We start from the raw sequence: 17,957 nt of genomic DNA, 5'->3' as shown, positions 1-17,957 counted from the left end.
CCAGAATTGTTCAAAATGTCCAAAAACAACTAAAAAAATTGTCCAAAATGACATGATTAAAATTACACAAATCTTGAGAAATAATAACCGCAGTTTAAATTTAAACCCAACATTAAACAGGTTTTGTTTATGGTCTGTTGATTATTCTATCTGTGCCATTTTCCAAAATAAAAGACTGGGAAGAGTCCTGCTTCTGAAATGTGAATATTTTCTTCAATTTCTTGAACTTTTCTGATTGAAAACAATCTTTGCAGACTTTATAAAGTGTCTAAAATGTAACAACTGATCCAAAATAATTAAAAGTTGGTTCAAAAATTGACCACAATGACTGAAAAGGGCATGAAATGTGTCAGGTTTCAATAATGACATTAATCTGGATAAAATAGTTAGAAATTCTTCCAAAAAGACCTGACAGCTCCAAAATGAGCCTAAAACTTCTTAGAAATGAGTCAAATTTTGTGCAAACTGACAAAAAATGTCCAAAAAGTCCAAAATATGTCCAGAATGAGCAAAATTCATTAAAAGTTCATCACAAAGCGTCCAGAACTACTAAAAACTTGGCTTGAAAACTCTCCACAAGGACTGAAAATTGGTTTGAAAAGAGTCAAAAGTTCTCAAAAGTTCCAACAATCTGTTTAAAATACTTTGGAACTTGTCCAAGAAGCCACAAAAAGAGCCTAAAATGACAAGAAAATGTCGAAAATGACCTAAAGTTTGTCCATACTGACAAAAATGTGTCCAAAAAGAGTCAAAGTCTGCTCAAAATGTGTCCATAATGACCAACGTTTGTTATCAGTCAGTCAGTGTCCAAAATGATCAAAGCTGATCCAAAAATGACAGTCTGTCTAAAATAACTTAAAACGTCCCTAAACTTGGTCAAAAAGTGTCTAAATGATGAGAAAATGTTAAAAATGTCCTAAAGTTTGATCAAAACATGTTCAGAATGGCTAAAACTCGTCCAAACAGACTGAGGATCTAAAACGACTCAAAGTGTCTAAAAAGACAAAAGTTGATCCAAAATGCCTGAAAATGGAGTCAAAAGGATTTAAAAATGACAACAGTCTGTCCAAAATAAATAAAACAAATAAAATAAAGGCCAAAACACCTCTAAGAGTGTTTGAAATGACCTGCAGTTTGTCCTACAGCTGAATTATTAACAGGTTCTTTAAATATTTGTCACAGTGTTCAGATATCTGCAGTCAGGAACAAATGAATCCATTAAAACCAGTGAAACCAGTGAAGCCAGTCTGAGGACCAAAGTCCAGAGCAGCGGTTAACTTTTAACTGATAAAGATCAGCTGATCGCCTCCTTCAGATAAACAGAAAGGACTAAAACTCTGCAGTTACACCTCCTGAACATCCCATAATCAACAACAGTCCTCCATGGAGCCACATCTGGAACATCAGGATGAAACCTGAGAGACACTGAGACTAAAACATCTGTGTGGAGCTCAGGAGGACTCAAAGAAACACACAGAGTTCAGAATGACTGAAATGAGTCCACAACCATTTAAAATGTCAGAATAACGCAAACATTTGTACAAAATGACTAAAAATGTGTCTACAATTACACAAATTTGATCAAAAATTTCTGAAAATTTGTCTAAAATGACTAAAAATGGATCCAAAATTACACAAATTTGATCAAAAATGACTGAAAATTAGCCCAAAATGATGAAGAAATTGTCCAAAAATGACTGAAACTCAAACTGACCTTTAATAAATGAACTGAACACACACCTTCCTGTTACTTTAACATTTTTAGGAATCTACATCCTAAACGTTGCACTTTTTAAACCATTTACAGTCAATTTTCCAGATTCTTCTTGTTTAGTTAAAGTACAGTTTTTTGTTTGTTTTTTTAGTTAAAGTACAGTTAATATCTGGTAAAAGTTTTACTGGATTTAAATATAAAAGAATACTTTAGTCATTTCTGGACATGTTCATTTCATTTTGGACACATTTGGAATGAATCGGGACAGATGTTTAGTCATTTCACACTGATTTTGGAGCCTTTTATAGAAGTTTTAGTCATTTTGAACAACTTTTGCTTAATTCCGAACATGTTTTAATTCATTTTAGAAAGTTTTTAATAGTTTCAGGCAACTTTCTGTCATTTCAGACTAAACTTTAAATCTTTTCTACAAGTTTGAGGCATTTTGGACAACTTCTGCTCAATTCTGTACATATATTATTTCATTTTAGACCAGTTTGGAATGATTTTAGACAAGTTTCAGTTATTTGGGACTAATTTTGGATGAATTTACACCATTTTGAACAGCTTTTAGACAATTTGATACAAATTTTAGATTAGTTTTAGTCATTTTGGACTCATTTTGTAGTAATTATTGACAACATTTGCATCATTTTGGACTAATTCTGAGTAATTTGAGTCATTTTGAATCATTTGGGGTTATTTTGGACAAGTAATGCTTAATTCTGGACACATTTGGAATCATTATAGACCAATTATGAATGATTTTGGACAAGTTTTAGTCATTTTGGACTAATTTGAGTCATTATGAGCACATTTTGCATCATTTGGGACAGCTTTTGCTTAACTCTGGACATGTTTCATTTCATTTTAGACAAGTTTCAAATAGTTTTGGACTAGTTTTAGTCATTTAAAACAAACTTGGAGTCATTATGAGCACATTTTTACTTATTTTGAACAACTTTTGTTTAATTCTGGACATGTTTCATTCATTTTAGACAAGTTTTACTCATTTTGGACTAATTTTGAGTAATTTCAGACGAATCTTTGAGCTTTTTGTACAAAATGAACTCATTTTTGCTTAATTCTGAACATGTTTAATTTTATTTTAGATAAGTTTTGAATGACTTTGGACCAGTTTTAGTCATTTTAGACTAATTTTGAGCCACGTGGAGAATTTTTATGCCACTTTGGACAACTTTTCCTTAATTGTGGACATGTTTTATTCATTCCAGTCAAGTTTTGATTAATTTCGGACAAGTTTCAGTCATTTGAGAAAATAATTTGAAACAACTTTTTGAGCCTTTCTTAAAGTTTCGCTCACGTTGGACAAATTTGAGTCATTTTGGACAACTTATTTCTAGACATGTTTAATTTTATTCTAGACAAGTTTTGAATGATTTTGAACAAGTTTTCATCATTCAGAACAAATCTGAGTTACTTTAGATTCTTTCTTGAAGAGTTTTCCTCATTTTTAGTCATTTCTGACAGTATTTCTCGCACTCTTTAGACTTTGGGACAAATACTTCCAGCCTCGTTGTTGACCCAGTAATAAAATCAACACTGAGGCTCATCAGAACGGTTCTAAACGGTGAACTGAAGCAGCGTCTGTCTGCAGGCAGGAAAGCCACACAATTACACACACATTCCCACAAACATGTTTTTACAATGATCAGTCATCACCTACAACACACACACACACACACACACACACACACACACACACACACACACACAGTAACAGACACACACACACACACACACACACAGTAACACACTAACAGACACACAGACACCCAGCTGACTGAACTGTACAGAGAATGGTTAGTGAATGCAACACTGGATTCTCCAGAAATACAAAGGAACTGTCTGTGTGTGAGTCTGTGTGTGTGTCAGTGTGTGATTCACCGTCTCCAAGTTACACAACAACGACTCCACCTGCTTCATTCAGCTTTTACAAACCTGTTCTACTTCATTCCTCAGATAAACACACACAGACTAACACACACCACCACCACCAGCATGTGTGTGTGTGTGTGTGTGTGTTGTTGTTTTCCCACCTGTTGTGTAGCAGCAGCAGCAGCATCGAGACAGAATCCAACCACAACAACGCCGACCTCGCTTCATCTCCTCACACACACATCATAAACACACACATCATAAACACACACACCAGCGGAGCGGACTGAGCGTGTGCACAGAGAGAGCTTCAGGTCCCAAATAGTGAGAGTCAGAGAGGAGCAGCGAATGAGGAGGAGGAGGGGGCGGAGCCTAACACACACACTGAGACACACACCCACACACTGACAAGGACGGACACACACACACTGAACTTTAACAGCACAGAAGTGTTACACTGTAAAAATAGTTTTACTAAATTTACTGTTAATATTTTTCATTTTAATAGAGGTTTTGATCGTTTTTTAATTTTATTTTTACATTTTTTAAAACCAGATTTACTGTAAATATTTCATTTTAATAAATATTTTTATCGATGTTTTTATTTTATATAAAAATCAGATTTATTGTTAATATTTCATTTTAACAGATATTTGTAGTTTTAAATAAAAATATTTTTTACCCAAATTTACTATGATTTAATTTTAAAAGATATTTTTCTATAGATTTACAGTCAGACTTATTGTTAATATAATGACAATAATACATATTTTTTATATATTTTAATTTTACATGTTTTAACCAAATTCACTGTCAAAATTAATTTATTTTAATAGATATTTTTATGGATGCTTATTTATTTTTAAATAAAAATACTGTTAACATTTTTTCAGTTTAACAGATTTTAAAATATTTTTTAAATAATTATTTTAAAATTTGTATTCAAATTTACTGTCAATATTTCATTTTATTACGTTTTTTTTTTTACAAAACTTACTGTTATTGTTTCATTTTAACAGGGTATTTATATATTTTAAAACCAAATTTACTTTTATTATTTAATTTTGATAGCTAATTTTATCTATTTACAATATTTACTGTCATTTCATTGTAATAGATATTTTTTGTAAATTAATGTTTTTTCTTTCATTTTCCTAGATATGAGTAAAATGTGAAAAAAAGAACTAAAAGGGACAAAACTGTAAATAATGGCCACATTAAAAATCTGTATTTAATAAATGTGATTTTTTATAACATGTGGCCATAAATTTACACTATTTTTAAAGTATTTAAATCAGATATTTGTATTTTTAAAAGTCTCTTACATGCCAATATTTTAATGTTTTTAATGAATTTTTCTGTCAGATTTTTACAAAATATTTAACTATTTCTTTGTGCAGTGTAAGACTAGTTATTTTATTTAACTCACAGTCATTTATAATGTTTTACTGTTTTTTTTATTAAGGTTTCACATTTTCTGGTGAATTAAATCAGAAGCTTCTTTATAAACATCTATGAAGACGTTTTATTTTGAAAACTGGAGTCTGTTCCAGTCTTTTATTTTGGTATTTCCTGTTGACCTGAAGGTGTGATGCTGCAGCAGCAGGTAAAGCATCACATGATGTGTTCAGCCCAGATCCAGGTTCTCTGCAGTGTCCCAGTTTGTCAGAAGCAGCTGCAGATCCCACGTCTGAACAAACAACTTTACTCTGGTTGTTTACAGACTTCTGAGGAACGCTGGGCACATTCTGGTTCATTTTAGACGAGTTTTGAATGGGTTTAGACCAGTTTTAGTCATTCTGGACTCATTTCTACACAGACTTCTGTCATTTGGAGTCATTTTGTTCATACAGAGTGTTTTCAGACAAACTGAAACCGTTTTCTACAAGTTGAGAACATTCTGAATCATTTCTGCAGGTTATTTTGGGCTACATTCATCTAACTCTGGAAGTGTTTTGGTTCATTTTAGACACGTTTTGATTGATTATAGAAGTGCTTTTGACAGGTTTTAGACATTTTTAAGCAATTTACACATTTTAGACCCATTTTTAAGCACTTTGATTCAAGTTTTGAGACATTTTGGACAATTTTGGACAAAGTTCTCCTCATTCTGGACTACTAGATGACATTAGACATGTTTTAGTCATTTTGGACACATTCAGAATCCTTCAGAGTGATTTTGGAGAACTCTTGACAAGTTGAAGTGATTTAGAATTAAATTTTAGTGATTTCAGATCATGTTTGAAGCTTTTTTGACTAATTTTGAGTAATTTCCAGGAAAGTTTTGAATCATTCTGGACCAATAATGGATGAATTAAGCTCACTTTAGACCAGCAGTTTTTAAACATTGCAGACACCTTCTGCAGGACTGTTTTTGTTTCTGAAGGACGACGGAAGCTTCTTGTGTTTTAGCGACTTTAAAGCTTCACAGTGACTGATTTTCCCTTCAGAGTCTTTAGAGGACAAGGAGACCTACTTTATCCAGCAGTCACAAGACAACACAGAGGCTCACTGTGAACCATTCAGGACTCTTTACTTCATCCACATCCAGCCTTCTGTTACATGGAACCTGTCCTGTAGCTTCATGCTGCTCCTGGTTGACTTATTTTAGCTTTCAGGTCGCCTCCAGCTCGTTTGCTTTTGTTTTCTAATCAGCATCCCCCTCATCCAGCATTTCTAGCATCCAAACAGGACTTCAGGAAGTTCACAGCTTCAGGTTGTTCTCTGGTCCAAACTGTTTATCCTGGAAAGTCTCCAATGTTTGCACTTTATTCTCTGAAGGCAGATGGCCGGTCTACCTGAGCCCAGGAGGTTTTAGGTTCAGGAAACTTAAGATTTGGGTTTTTTTTGGTTTCAAATTTGTTATGAAATACAGTCCTGGAATAAATGATTACAGTAGACCACCTTGTTTTTTTTTATTTCTTGTTCATTTTAATGGTACCACTAAAGGTTCATTAGTTTGGACACATATAATGATAACAACTAAAATACCTCATGAGAGTTTAATTTCAGAGCTGATATCAGACATTTTTCATGGTTTTCTTGATAGTAACCAGTATCCATCAGTAGCATTGTTCTGCCACAAACAGCTTCTAGGATTCCATGTTTTCTTTTCCGTCTGTCAGCAGGAAACCACTCTAGACCTTTGAAATGTTCTCTCATTTACCCTGGAATACAATGAAGCTGAAGCAGGTCAAAGAGGACATAAAGTATGATGGAATCAGCTGCTTTTTTTGTCTTTTTCATTGTATTCTTCAGGTAGTAAACCTTTAGTGGTACCAGGCATTAAAATGAACAAGAAACTGAAGAAAGCAGCAGTGGTCTGATCGTTTGTTCCATGTTGTGAATTGGTGCTAAAATAAATAAAACCAAATGAAGTCACTCATCTTGTCCTCATTTCAGTGATAAACGCCTTTATTCTGTTAACTTTAGAGGAGAATTCAGACTGGTTCATTATTTGCCTCCACTTTGGTGTCACTTTCTTTAGCGCTAAAGCTAATTAGCTTCCTTTGCTTCGACGTTTTTTCCTTTTTCTTGTCGTTTGTCGCAGCAGTAAAGTGAGTTTTTGTGCTGCAGAGAAACATGAGTTTGAGGAGGAAACTCTGAGGACTTCCCTCCGTTGTGTGATTTGCATCGCTCCACGGACGAACAAAGACTCCGTCTGTTCAGAGAAACAGCCGGAAACTCTGCTGTGGCATCAGGAAAATCAGCTGATGGAACACTGGGACGGTGTGTGAACAGACGCCAGAGTTTACAGCTGAGAGCGAAAAGTTTGGAAGCAGAACGCTTAAAAAAACTCCCATAATGCACTCTGAGAGGAAACCGGGTCAGTTTATTAGGAGGACTTCTGGTGTGCCGCGTTTTAGACTCATTTAGGAAAAACTCTGGACAATTTTCACCTAATTTTTGATGTAATTTTAGACAAATTTTAGAAATTTTGGACATATACAAATATATTTTTGACAAGTTTTAGTCATTTTAGACTCATTTTGGATAAACTTAGGTATCTTTGGACGGATTTATCCAAACGTTTGACACATTTTAGGCGTCTCACAGGAATTTAGATGAGCTTTGGACTTATGTTTAGTCATTAAGGACACAATTTGAATCATTTTGGACAATTTTTATGCATTTTGTAAAAGTTGTAGCCACTTTGGACTAATTTTGGATGAACTTGGGTCATTTTGAAGAGATTTCATCTAATTTTGGATACATTTTAGATAAACTTTCAGAGTTTTAGATGAGTTTTAGTAACTTTGGATTATTTTTGGGTCGTTCTTGACAGGATTTATGTCATTTTAGAAACATTTTTATGCAATTTGGACAAGTTTCAGATAAACTTGAGTCATTTTAAACGAATGCCACTCAATTCTTGACACATTTTAGGCACCTTTTTTGAATTCTACATCAGTTTAAGTCATTTTTGCCATGTTTTTTTTTGTCATTTTCGACTAATTTTGAATCATTTTGAGAATATTGCAGTCAGTAAGGACACAATCTGAGCTGTTTTGGACAAATTGTCTGCTTTATTTTGGACACATTTGACCAAATTTAGACTTTTTTCCATCATTTTGGACTAATTTTGGATAAACTTGGGACATTTTGGATGAATTTCACCTCATTTTTGGGACACTGCAGGCATTTTAGATGAGTCTTAGCCACTTTGGACTGTTTCTGATGAGTACAGCTGAAGCAGGACATTGAACCCAAAGACGTCATTTTTGCACCTTCTTTCTTCTGCTGGCATGGTTTGCATGTCTTTGCCTAATTCTGAGTCCTTTTGGACAGTTGTTTATGCATTTTGGACAAGTTCTATGTAATTTTGGACTAATTTTGGATAAATTTCGCTCAAGATTTGAGTCATTTTGGACCTTTTTTTGTAGTTATCTTTACTTGCAACAACGTGCACAGCTGGGAGAAGGACAGAATTTTAATGTTCTGGACTAGTGTGGAGTCATTTTGAGAACATTTTAGTTGTTTTGGACTAAAATTTTATGCATTTTGAAACTAATTTTAGATACTTTGGTCATTTTGGACAATTTCCCCCAAAACTCTTGACACGTTTTTGTCATATTTTAGGAAGTTTTAGTCATTTTGGACTACTTTTGGGTACTTTTTGATGAGATTTGGATCATTGTGGGCATCTTTTCGTAGTTTTGTTGACTTGCAGCGTCGTGCACAGCTGGGATAACATCAGTGTAAATGAGGAGGACCAGCAGGATCTGTCTGCTTTTTACATGTTATTTCCTTTAAAAGTAACATGGAGAACATAAAAACGGTTTCTATCTTTGAGCTGCAGGTCAGAGTTTTACATTTCTGTCTCTGAAGTGCAGCTGAACGTGTTCATGCAGCTCAATGGCGCCACCTGCTGGACTTCTGGAATCTATACCAAAAAGGTCCTGATTTTATTAAAACGACCCCAAAAACCCCAAAACAAGCAAAAATCATGTTTTAAAGCTGAAAATACCGGAGGTTTTAGAGACAACTAATCAATTTTTTAAGAATCTTTAGACTTTCCACAACTTCATCAAACATCTTTATCAGGACGTTTGGTTCCCTTCAGTTAACTCCATCTTTAAAAATCCTTGATTTTTTGAATAATTCATGCAGATAAACACGTTGAACACTGAAAATTAACTATCAGGTTTAACCCAGACTGTAATGTTCCTGTTTGAACACCAGGGGGCGACACAGATCAACGTTGCTGTCAGCTGAATAAACAGAAGAACTGAAGGATTTATTTCATCTGATCATCTGAGATTGTTGAAATATTTAATTTAAGCTATTTTAAACATTGTTCAGGTCACTCTACATCATATTTGTATCATTTGGGGCAAATTCTAAACATTTTTAGAAACATTTTGACCCATTTTAGACGTATTTGACTCATTTTAGGCATATTTTGACTGACTTTAGACATATTTTAACTAGTTTTAAACATATTTTGACTGATTTTAAACGTATTTTAACTGGTTTTAGAGATACTTTCACTGATCTGGACATATTTTGAGTCAGCATGGACAAATCTTTCAGAAATTTTTACACATTTCAAGTCATTCTGCATAACATTTGTGTAATTTTGGACACAAGTAATTTGCGGCTGATTCTGAACATATTTTAGAAACATTTTGGACAATTTAAGTAATTCTGGAGACATTTAGAGTAATTTTAAACAGTGTTCCCGTCACTCCACATAATATTTGGGTCATTTTGGACAAATTTTAAACATTTTTAGATAATTTTACAAACATTTTGGACCTTTTGAGTCACTTTGGAGAAGTTTTCAGGAGAGGTTTTCAGTAAATCTGAACATGTTTGAAGGCATTCTGCATCATATTTCTGTCATTTTGGACCCAATTTGAATTATTTTGGGCCTATTTTAAGAATTTGGCAAAAGTTCCAAGTGATTTTCAGTCGTAGTAATAAGTTTCAGGTCATTCTGGAGTCTAACAGCTGGTTTTTGTTCTACATAAAGGCTGAAATAAAACCTCTGCAGCTTTTAACTGTCAGAACTTTGTACTTTGGACCAACAGATTTTCCTCTGAAACGTCGTCATGTGTGAGTTTCTGAGTGAAGAACGAAATGCTCTGAGTGGAGGAAACCTTCTCGTCCATTTCTTACGTCCGTACAGAACTTCTAGAGCCGATCAGAACCGGACAAAGAGCTGTTCTTACCTTTTCCTGACCCGAAGAAGCAGTCCATCTCCACACTGGAGCGGGAATGCGACACGCAGAGCGCCGAGCTGGGAACCAGTCCTTCCTGAGGCGGGTTTCGGTCGGTGGTTCTGACCAGACACCAGCCGGGTCGCTCACTGGGCCGCTCCAGCAGCTCCACCGTCTGACCTGCACAATCACAAACACACCAGAATTACACCAGAGTATCATTTAACAGGGAGAAGCAGAGGTAAACGTAGAAAAGTTTAACTCTGAACCCAAAACCAGCTGCAGGACGACGTTTTATAAAAAAAATTATCAGAATTTACAGGATTTATCATAAGAAGAAACTGTAAAAACTTAAAAAAGTAAAATTTTCAGCTTTCAGATGATTTTTGAGGAAATTTGTGATGTTTGATTCCATCAGGAGAAATAACTAAATCTAAGCTTTAAATTAGTGATATTTAAAAAAAAAAAAAAAAAAAAAATCGCTTTTTGTCATATTTAAAAATTTGCCAAAAATAAACAGTTCGGATTAACTGGATTCTGTAAAAAACTAAAAATTCTAAGATTTTCAACGCATCCGTGAAGCCATCAGTGACTCAGCTGAGTTCTAGAGTCAGGTGGAAAAAATTCAGAGTTTCCAGGATGAACTGCAGGCAGTGTTTCTACAGAAGTTCTACAGATATGTAGCTTTAACTCTGACACAGTCTGTAGAGGCTGTAAAACTGGAAATAGTTAAAGATCTACAGTATATTTATATATACAGTTTGAACTGACCTGTACTGACGGACATCTCTGAGCTGCATCCGGCTGTAAAGTCCTGAAGGACCACGGTGAGTTCACAGCCTCCAGAGAGCTGGAATAAAAAAAATAAAATGTTTTAGAAACAGACGGAACAAACAGAACCCTCACATTCTAGTTTTATCCACATTTACATCAACATGGATCAGATTCTAATGTTTACAACGTAAATAGAATCTGTCTGTGAACCTCAGAGATCAGCATGAAAACACGGAAAACACTCTGAGCTTCTTTTTAACCAGCAGAACCATTAGAACCAGTAGAACCAGCAGAACTAAGAACCATTAGAACCAGTAGAACCAGCAGAACCTTTAGTCCAGAGCAGTTTATTATCCACACCTGACTGATCTAAAGCAGGACTTTCTGATCTCATTGAGCAGCAGAGTCGGAATGTTTTAGTCGTCGGTTTTATTTCTGGTTGTTTTGGACATTTTTTAAATTATTTTGGACATGCTTTGAACCATTTTGGTTCTAACCATTTGTGGCTCATTTTGAGTCGAATCTTCTTAAATTTTGGACATTTTGAGGACAAAAAAAAGACTTGGTCATAAATGACAAAAACGTGTCCAAAATGGTTCAGAATGTGTCAAACTGAATCAGAATGTGTCCAAAATAATGTAAAATTTGCATAAAACGACTAAAAATGTGCCCAAAATGGCACAAATGTGGTCAAAACAAAGATTAAATTAATTTTACTAATCAATTCATCAGTTGAGTGTTTAGAAAATAAAATAAAAATGTAAATTCTGTGATTCAAACTTCTTAACTGTGAATATTTTATGATTTCTTTCCTCCTCTGTGACAATAAATGAACTAAACTGAATGTAGTGACATAAAAGGAGACATTTTCATAATAACTGAGTAAACGTTGACATATGTGAGAGGACAGGTTGCAGAGTTTAGTTTTTTATCATCATTAGGAGTTAATGATTAAAGTCATCCACAGTCGGAGCCTTAAAAGCTCAGAGTGTCGTAACTCTTTCTTAACAGTTATTATTTAACTCTTATTTAAGCTCAGCCTGACGTCAGCGAGCTGCACTTCAGCTCCAATAAACTGAGAACACCAGAGATAAGAGACGGAGCAGAAATACACTGTAAAAAACGGATGCTAACATTTAGTCTGAACTCACTGATTTATGGGGAAAATAAATCAACTGAAAAAAAAGCAGAAAAAATTGTGAATAATTTTCACATTAAACATCTTTTTTTTAATTATTCTTTTTACAAACAGACATTAGTTTATTTTAAACCATTAGATCATAACTTTAGATTTATAGATTTGTCTTTTTTAGCACATTGAGTTATTTTAGGCATTTTATAAAAGTCTGGAGTCATTTTATACAAATTTTGCAATATTTTGGGCACATTTTGAGTCTAAAAAAAACATACTTATGCATATTTTTTACAGGATTTAAAATATACATATATTTTAAAAATCACAGAAAAAATATTAATTTATGTACTGACTGCTAAAAAAGAATCCAAAAATGCTCAAAATAAAAATCTGCATTTTTACTGATGGATAATTTCTATTACAGAAAAAAAAAACAATATAAATGTCGACTGTAAAAAAAGAAAAAGGTAAAACTGTAAATACTGTTCCAAATAAAAATCTGTTTTTGTGTTTTTCTTTTATAAATATTAATTACGTTTATTTTATGGTGTTTGACTGTAAAATTTAAATTTATAGGTTGAGTTACTTTGAACAGATTTTGAGTGATTTTATGAAAGTTTGAAACATTTTGGGGCTAAAAAATGCATTCAAGCATTTTATTCCACTGGATTAAAAAAAAAGAAAAGCACAGAAAAAATATTAATGTATGTTTTAGCTGTTAAAAAATGGGCCAAAACTGCCAACAAAGTTTAAAATAATAATTTGCATTTTTAAAAATCATAATATTTCTTTTACAGTGTCTCAGTATAAAATTACACAATTTTTACTGAAATTAAAATGATAAAAAACGCTCCTATTTTCAGAAATGTGCCTGGAATTGTAAAATAAAGTATATTAAAGTTGAAAAGAAAAAAAAACAGACTTTACAGATTTACCCTGTTTTGTTAAATTACAGATAATAATCAGAAAAATGACAGAAATATATATTTTTATATATGTGAGTGAATCATGTTTATAAAAAGTGATTCCTTCTATTCCTACTTTGACCAGTTAGAAACACATTTTTTTATAAACTATATTTAATATCAGCTAAAAATGTAATTATTCTACAGATATTTGGAGGTACTTTCACTATTTATTCATTTATTTATTTTTACAGGTTCTGAAAGCTTGAAAATCCTGAATTTACTACGTTTTCTTCTGGTACCTTTGTTGCCAGATTTTCACCTTTTTGTAACTCTTATTTATTGATTTATTTTTAAACAGGTTTTAAAGGTATTTTTTCTGGTACTTTTGTTGCCAGATTCTCACCAATTTTTTTAATCTATTATTTTTTTCTTTTTTAATTAAATGCATTTCCTTTTCTAATGCAGTAATCTGAGTATAAATTACACTAAATATTCAGGTGTTCCAACATTACTGTCAGCTGAACTAAAAGTTTGATTTGAATCATTTTTTATTTTACTAATAATAGAGTGGATTAAATAAATATAAACTAATAAACTCCAGCAGCTACCAGTCGCTCTGTGACCTCCTTTCTCTGGTTGTTGTGGAAAATGTGTCTCTGTGTGTGTCTCTGTGTGTGTCTCTGTGTGTGTCCCTGTGTGTGTCCCTGTGTGTGTCCCTGTGTGTGTCCCTGTGTGTGTCCCTGTGTGTCCCTGTGTGTGTCCCTGTGTGTGTCCCTGTGTGTGTCCCTGTGTGTCCCTGTGTGTGGCCCTGTGTGTGTCCCTGTGTGTGTCCCTGTGTGTGTCCCTGTGTGTGTCCCTGTGTGTGTCCCTGTGTGTGTGTGTCCCTGTGTGTGTCCCTGTGTGTGTGTGTCCCTGTGTGTGTCCCTGTGTGTGTCCCTGTGTGTCCAGACGTCTCCTAGCAACAAGCGTCCGGTTCCCATGACGACACAGGTGAGTGTGTACCTGACAGATGGTCTGATGACACAAACACGGACTGTGGCTGATCAGAGATCAGATCAGGAGGAAACTGAAGGAACCTTCATTAAATCTGGTCCCACATCAGTCGAGGTTGAATATTAAATAAAGAAATCCTGGGTTTAAAGTTGTTTTACGTGAGATTTAAAGTAAAATCCTGGGTGTAAAGTTGTTTTACGTGAGATTTAAAGTAAAATCGTGGGTTTAAAGTTGTTTTACGTGAGATTTAAAGTAAAATCCTGGGTGTAAAGTTGTTTTACGTGAGATTTAAAGTAAAATCGTGGGTTTAAAGTTGTTTTACGTGAGATTTAAAGTAAAATCCTGGGTGTAAAGTTGTTCCACATCAGTTTTAAGGTAAATCCTGGGTTTAAAGTTGTTCTACATCAGTTTTAAGGTAAAATCTTGGGTTTAAAGTTGTTCCACATCAGTTTTAAGGTAAAATCCTGGGTTTAAAGTTGTTCCACATCAGTTTTAAGGTAAAATCTTGGGTTTAAAGTTGTTCCACATCAGTTTTAAGGTAAAATCGTGGGTTTAAAGTTGTTCCACATCAGTTTTAAGGTAAAATCTTGGGTTTAAAGTTGTTCTACATCAGTTTTAAGGTAAAATCCTGGGTTTAAAGTTGTTCTACATCAGTTTTAAGGTAAAATCCTGGGTTTAAAGTTGTTCCACATCAGTTTTAAGGTAAAATCTTGGGTTTAAAGTTGTTCCACATCAGTTTTAAGGTAAAATCTTGGGTTTAAAGTTGTTCTACATCAGTTTTAAGGTAAAATCCTGGGTTTAAAGTTGTTCTACATCAGTTTTAAGGTAAAATCCTGGGTTTAAAGTTGTTCCACATCAGTTTTAAGGTAAAATCTTGGGTTTAAAGTTGTTCTACATCAGTTTTAAGGTAAAATCTTGGGTTTAAAGTTGTTCCACATCAGTTTTAAGATAAAATCTTGGGTTTAAAGTTGTTCCACATCAGTTTTAAGGTAAAATCCTGGGTTTAAAGTTGTTCTACATCAGTTTTAAGGTAAAATCTTGGGTTTAAAGTTGTTCCACATCAGTTTTAAGGTAAAATCGTGGGTTTAAAGTTGTTCCACATCAGTTTTAAGGTAAAATCGTGGGTTTAAAGTTGTTCCACATCAGTTTTAAGGTAAAATCCTGGGTTTAAAGTTGTTCTACATCAGTTTTAAGGTAAAATCTTGGGTTTAAAGTTGTTCCACATCAGTTTTAAGGTAAAATCGTGGGTTTAAAGTTGTTCCACATCAGTTTTAAGGTAAAATCTTGGGTTTAAAGTTGTTCTACATCAGTTTTAAGGTAAAATCCTGGGTTTAAAGTTGTTCTACATCAGTTTTAAGGTAAAATCGTGGGTTTAAAGTTGTTCCACATCAGTTTTAAGGTAAAATCTTGGGTTTAAAGTTGTTCCACATCAGTTTTAAGGTAAAATCCTGGGTTTAAAGTTGTTTTACATCAGTTTTAAGGTAAAATCCTGGGTTTAATGTTGTTTTACGTGAGATTTAAAGTAAAATCCTGGGTTTAATGTTGTTCTCCGTCAGTTTTAAGGTAAAATCCTGGGTTTAATGTGGTTTTACGTGAGATTTAAAGTAAAATCCTGGGTTTTAAGTTGTTCTCCGTCAGTTTTAAGGTAAAATCCTGGGTGTAAAGCAGCAGAAAGCAGCAGCTCAGACTGCTGTTTGTTTGTTGTTGGGAGGTTTCAGCCTGCCGTTGGTCATATGACTCGTTCTGTGCTTGTGACGGTCATATGAACAGAACAAACCAGAAGTCAAGAACCTGCAGAGATCAGGGGAACTCCACGGCATCCATTAGAGACGGACGAGTTCAGAGACCAGCTGAATGAAACTAGAACCTCCTCTGAAGGCTTCATGACCTGATTACAGCCGAGTGACGACTTTATTCAGAAACCTGAGCTCTGAAAACAAGAATCCCCGCAGAAGAAAGCCTTCAGATCAGTTTCCTCTCATATTAAACCACAGAACACAAACTAACAGCTGGTTTTACATCTCTCTGGCATTTGGAGTCTGCTTTTGTCATTTTTAGCCTTGCTATTGTTGAGTTTTTCTCATTTTGTGTCTCAATTATGTTGATTTTCTTATTTTTATTATTTTCTGCCTCATTTTTCACACTATGACTCATTTTTTTGTTTTTGTTATGTGTCACTTTTTTGTCTTTTCATCTCATTTTGTCACTTTTTGTCTTGTTTTGGTTTTTGTTTTTGGCTAATTTATGTCTGATTTTTTTAAAATTTGTATCTATTTTGGTTGTTTTATGTGTGTTTGGGACACTTTTGAGTCTTGTTTGCACCTTTTTTGTTGTTTTGTTCTCATTTTGTGTCTCATTTTTGTTGTTTTATGACTTAATTTTATCATTCTGTTCCATGTTTTGTCATTTTCAGCCTCATTTTTGTCACTTTGTGAATGATTTCGGTTGTTTTATGTGTATATGTTGCACTTTTGTTCTTTTGTGGTCATTTTGTCTCTTGCTCTTCTTGTTTGTGTTGTTTTTGTCTCATTTTAAATCTCATTTTTGTTCCTGTCCGTCTCAGCTTTAACACTTCGCTTCTCATTTTGTCACTTTTTGTCTTGTTTTAGTCATTTTTTGTCCCATTGCGGTTATTTTCTGTCTTGCATTTCTAGTTTATGTTGTCTTTGGTCAAATTTTATCACTCTGTGTCTCATTTTAGTCGTGTTGTTTTGTGTCTCATTTAGTGCTTTAAACACACAGCAGAGCTTGTTGTGTTTTCCACACACGTTTATGACTTCTTGTCGTGGTTCTAATGAGAGGTGGAATTATGACTTCCTGATGAACCAGTGATGGACATTGATTTTCCAGGACAGGAGGACGTTTTTAATAATGGATGAAGCCTTTAATTGACTCGTTAGTGCAGCTGGAGGTCTGCAGTCAGGAAGGATGTGATCGTCCTGCATCACTTTAGGGTCATTTTATGTCACTTTTCATTCACTTTGTTTCACTTTTTATTTATTTCATCTTCACGTTTTGGTAATTTTGCATCATTTTTTATCAATTTTGTGTCACTTTGTGGTAATTTTTGCATCATTTTATGGTCAGCTTGTACATTTTCTGTCACTTTTTGTTAATTTTTTATCACTTTTGGTCATTTTGCATTACTTTTTGTTAATTTGTGCCACTTTCTGGTCCTTTTACATCACCTTTGGTTAATTTTGTGTAATTTTTTGCTCATTTTGCACCTTTTTTTTGGCATTTTGGGTCTGTTTTTATTCATTTTGTGTCAGTAATTGGTATTTTGCACCATTTCTTGTTCACTTTGCATCACTCTTGGTCACTTTCTGGTCCTTTTACATCACCTTTGGTTAATTTTGTGTAATTTTTTGCTCATTTTGCACCTTTTTTTGGTATTTTAGGTCTGTTTCTATTCATTTTGTGTCAGTAATTGGTATGTTGCACCATTTCTTGTTCATTTTGCATCACTCTTGGTCACTTTCTGGTCATTTCACATCATTTTTGGTTAATTTTCTTTTGGTTCATTTAGTGTCATTTGTTCATTAAGTTTGCATCACTTTTAATCATTTTACATCACTTTCTGGTTATTTTGCATTATTTTGGATAATTTTGTATCTTTTTTTTATTTAGTGTCAGTTTTTGTTTATTTTGTGTCACTTTCTGGTCATTTTGTGTTATTTTTGCATCACTTTTTGTTACTTTTCCATCACTATTAATTTTGTCACTTTCCAGTCATTTTACATCATCTTTGGTTAATTTTGTGTCACTTTTTGTATATTTTGCACCATTTTTTAATCATTTTGTGTAATTTTTTGTTCATTTTGCACCATTTTTTATTAATTTTGTGTAATTTGTTGTTAATTTTGCACCAC

At 33.8% G+C, this 17,957-nt stretch overlaps 1 protein-coding gene and 1 long non-coding RNA gene across 5 annotated transcripts in view; one reads left to right on the top strand and one right to left on the bottom strand.

Moving 5' to 3' along the window:
• Positions 1-17,957, bottom strand: part of kalrna (kalirin RhoGEF kinase a) — a 150,294-nt gene that overhangs the window by 35,175 nt on the left and 97,162 nt on the right. For all 4 annotated transcript variants that reach the window (XM_051959461.1, XM_051959462.1, XM_051959460.1 and 1 more), the window contains 2 exons: positions 11,047-11,125; positions 10,288-10,455 (listed from right to left, as the gene is read on the bottom strand). In XM_051959461.1, coding sequence (XP_051815421.1) covers positions 10,288-10,455; positions 11,047-11,125 — 247 coding nt within the window. The remainder of the gene's footprint in view (positions 1-10,287; positions 10,456-11,046; positions 11,126-17,957) is intronic.
• On the top strand, positions 14,381-14,976 carry LOC127537299 (uncharacterized). Its single transcript, XR_007946891.1, has 3 exons — positions 14,381-14,582; positions 14,706-14,787; positions 14,911-14,976. It is a non-coding gene; the product is annotated as an uncharacterized LOC127537299 (long non-coding RNA).

Source organism: Acanthochromis polyacanthus, chromosome 14 (assembly GCF_021347895.1).
Source record: "Acanthochromis polyacanthus isolate Apoly-LR-REF ecotype Palm Island chromosome 14, KAUST_Apoly_ChrSc, whole genome shotgun sequence".
Lineage (NCBI taxonomy): Eukaryota > Metazoa > Chordata > Actinopteri > Pomacentridae > Acanthochromis > Acanthochromis polyacanthus.
The sequence above is the reverse complement of the archived record's forward strand: the minus strand, read 5'-3'. Positions and strand labels throughout refer to the sequence as shown.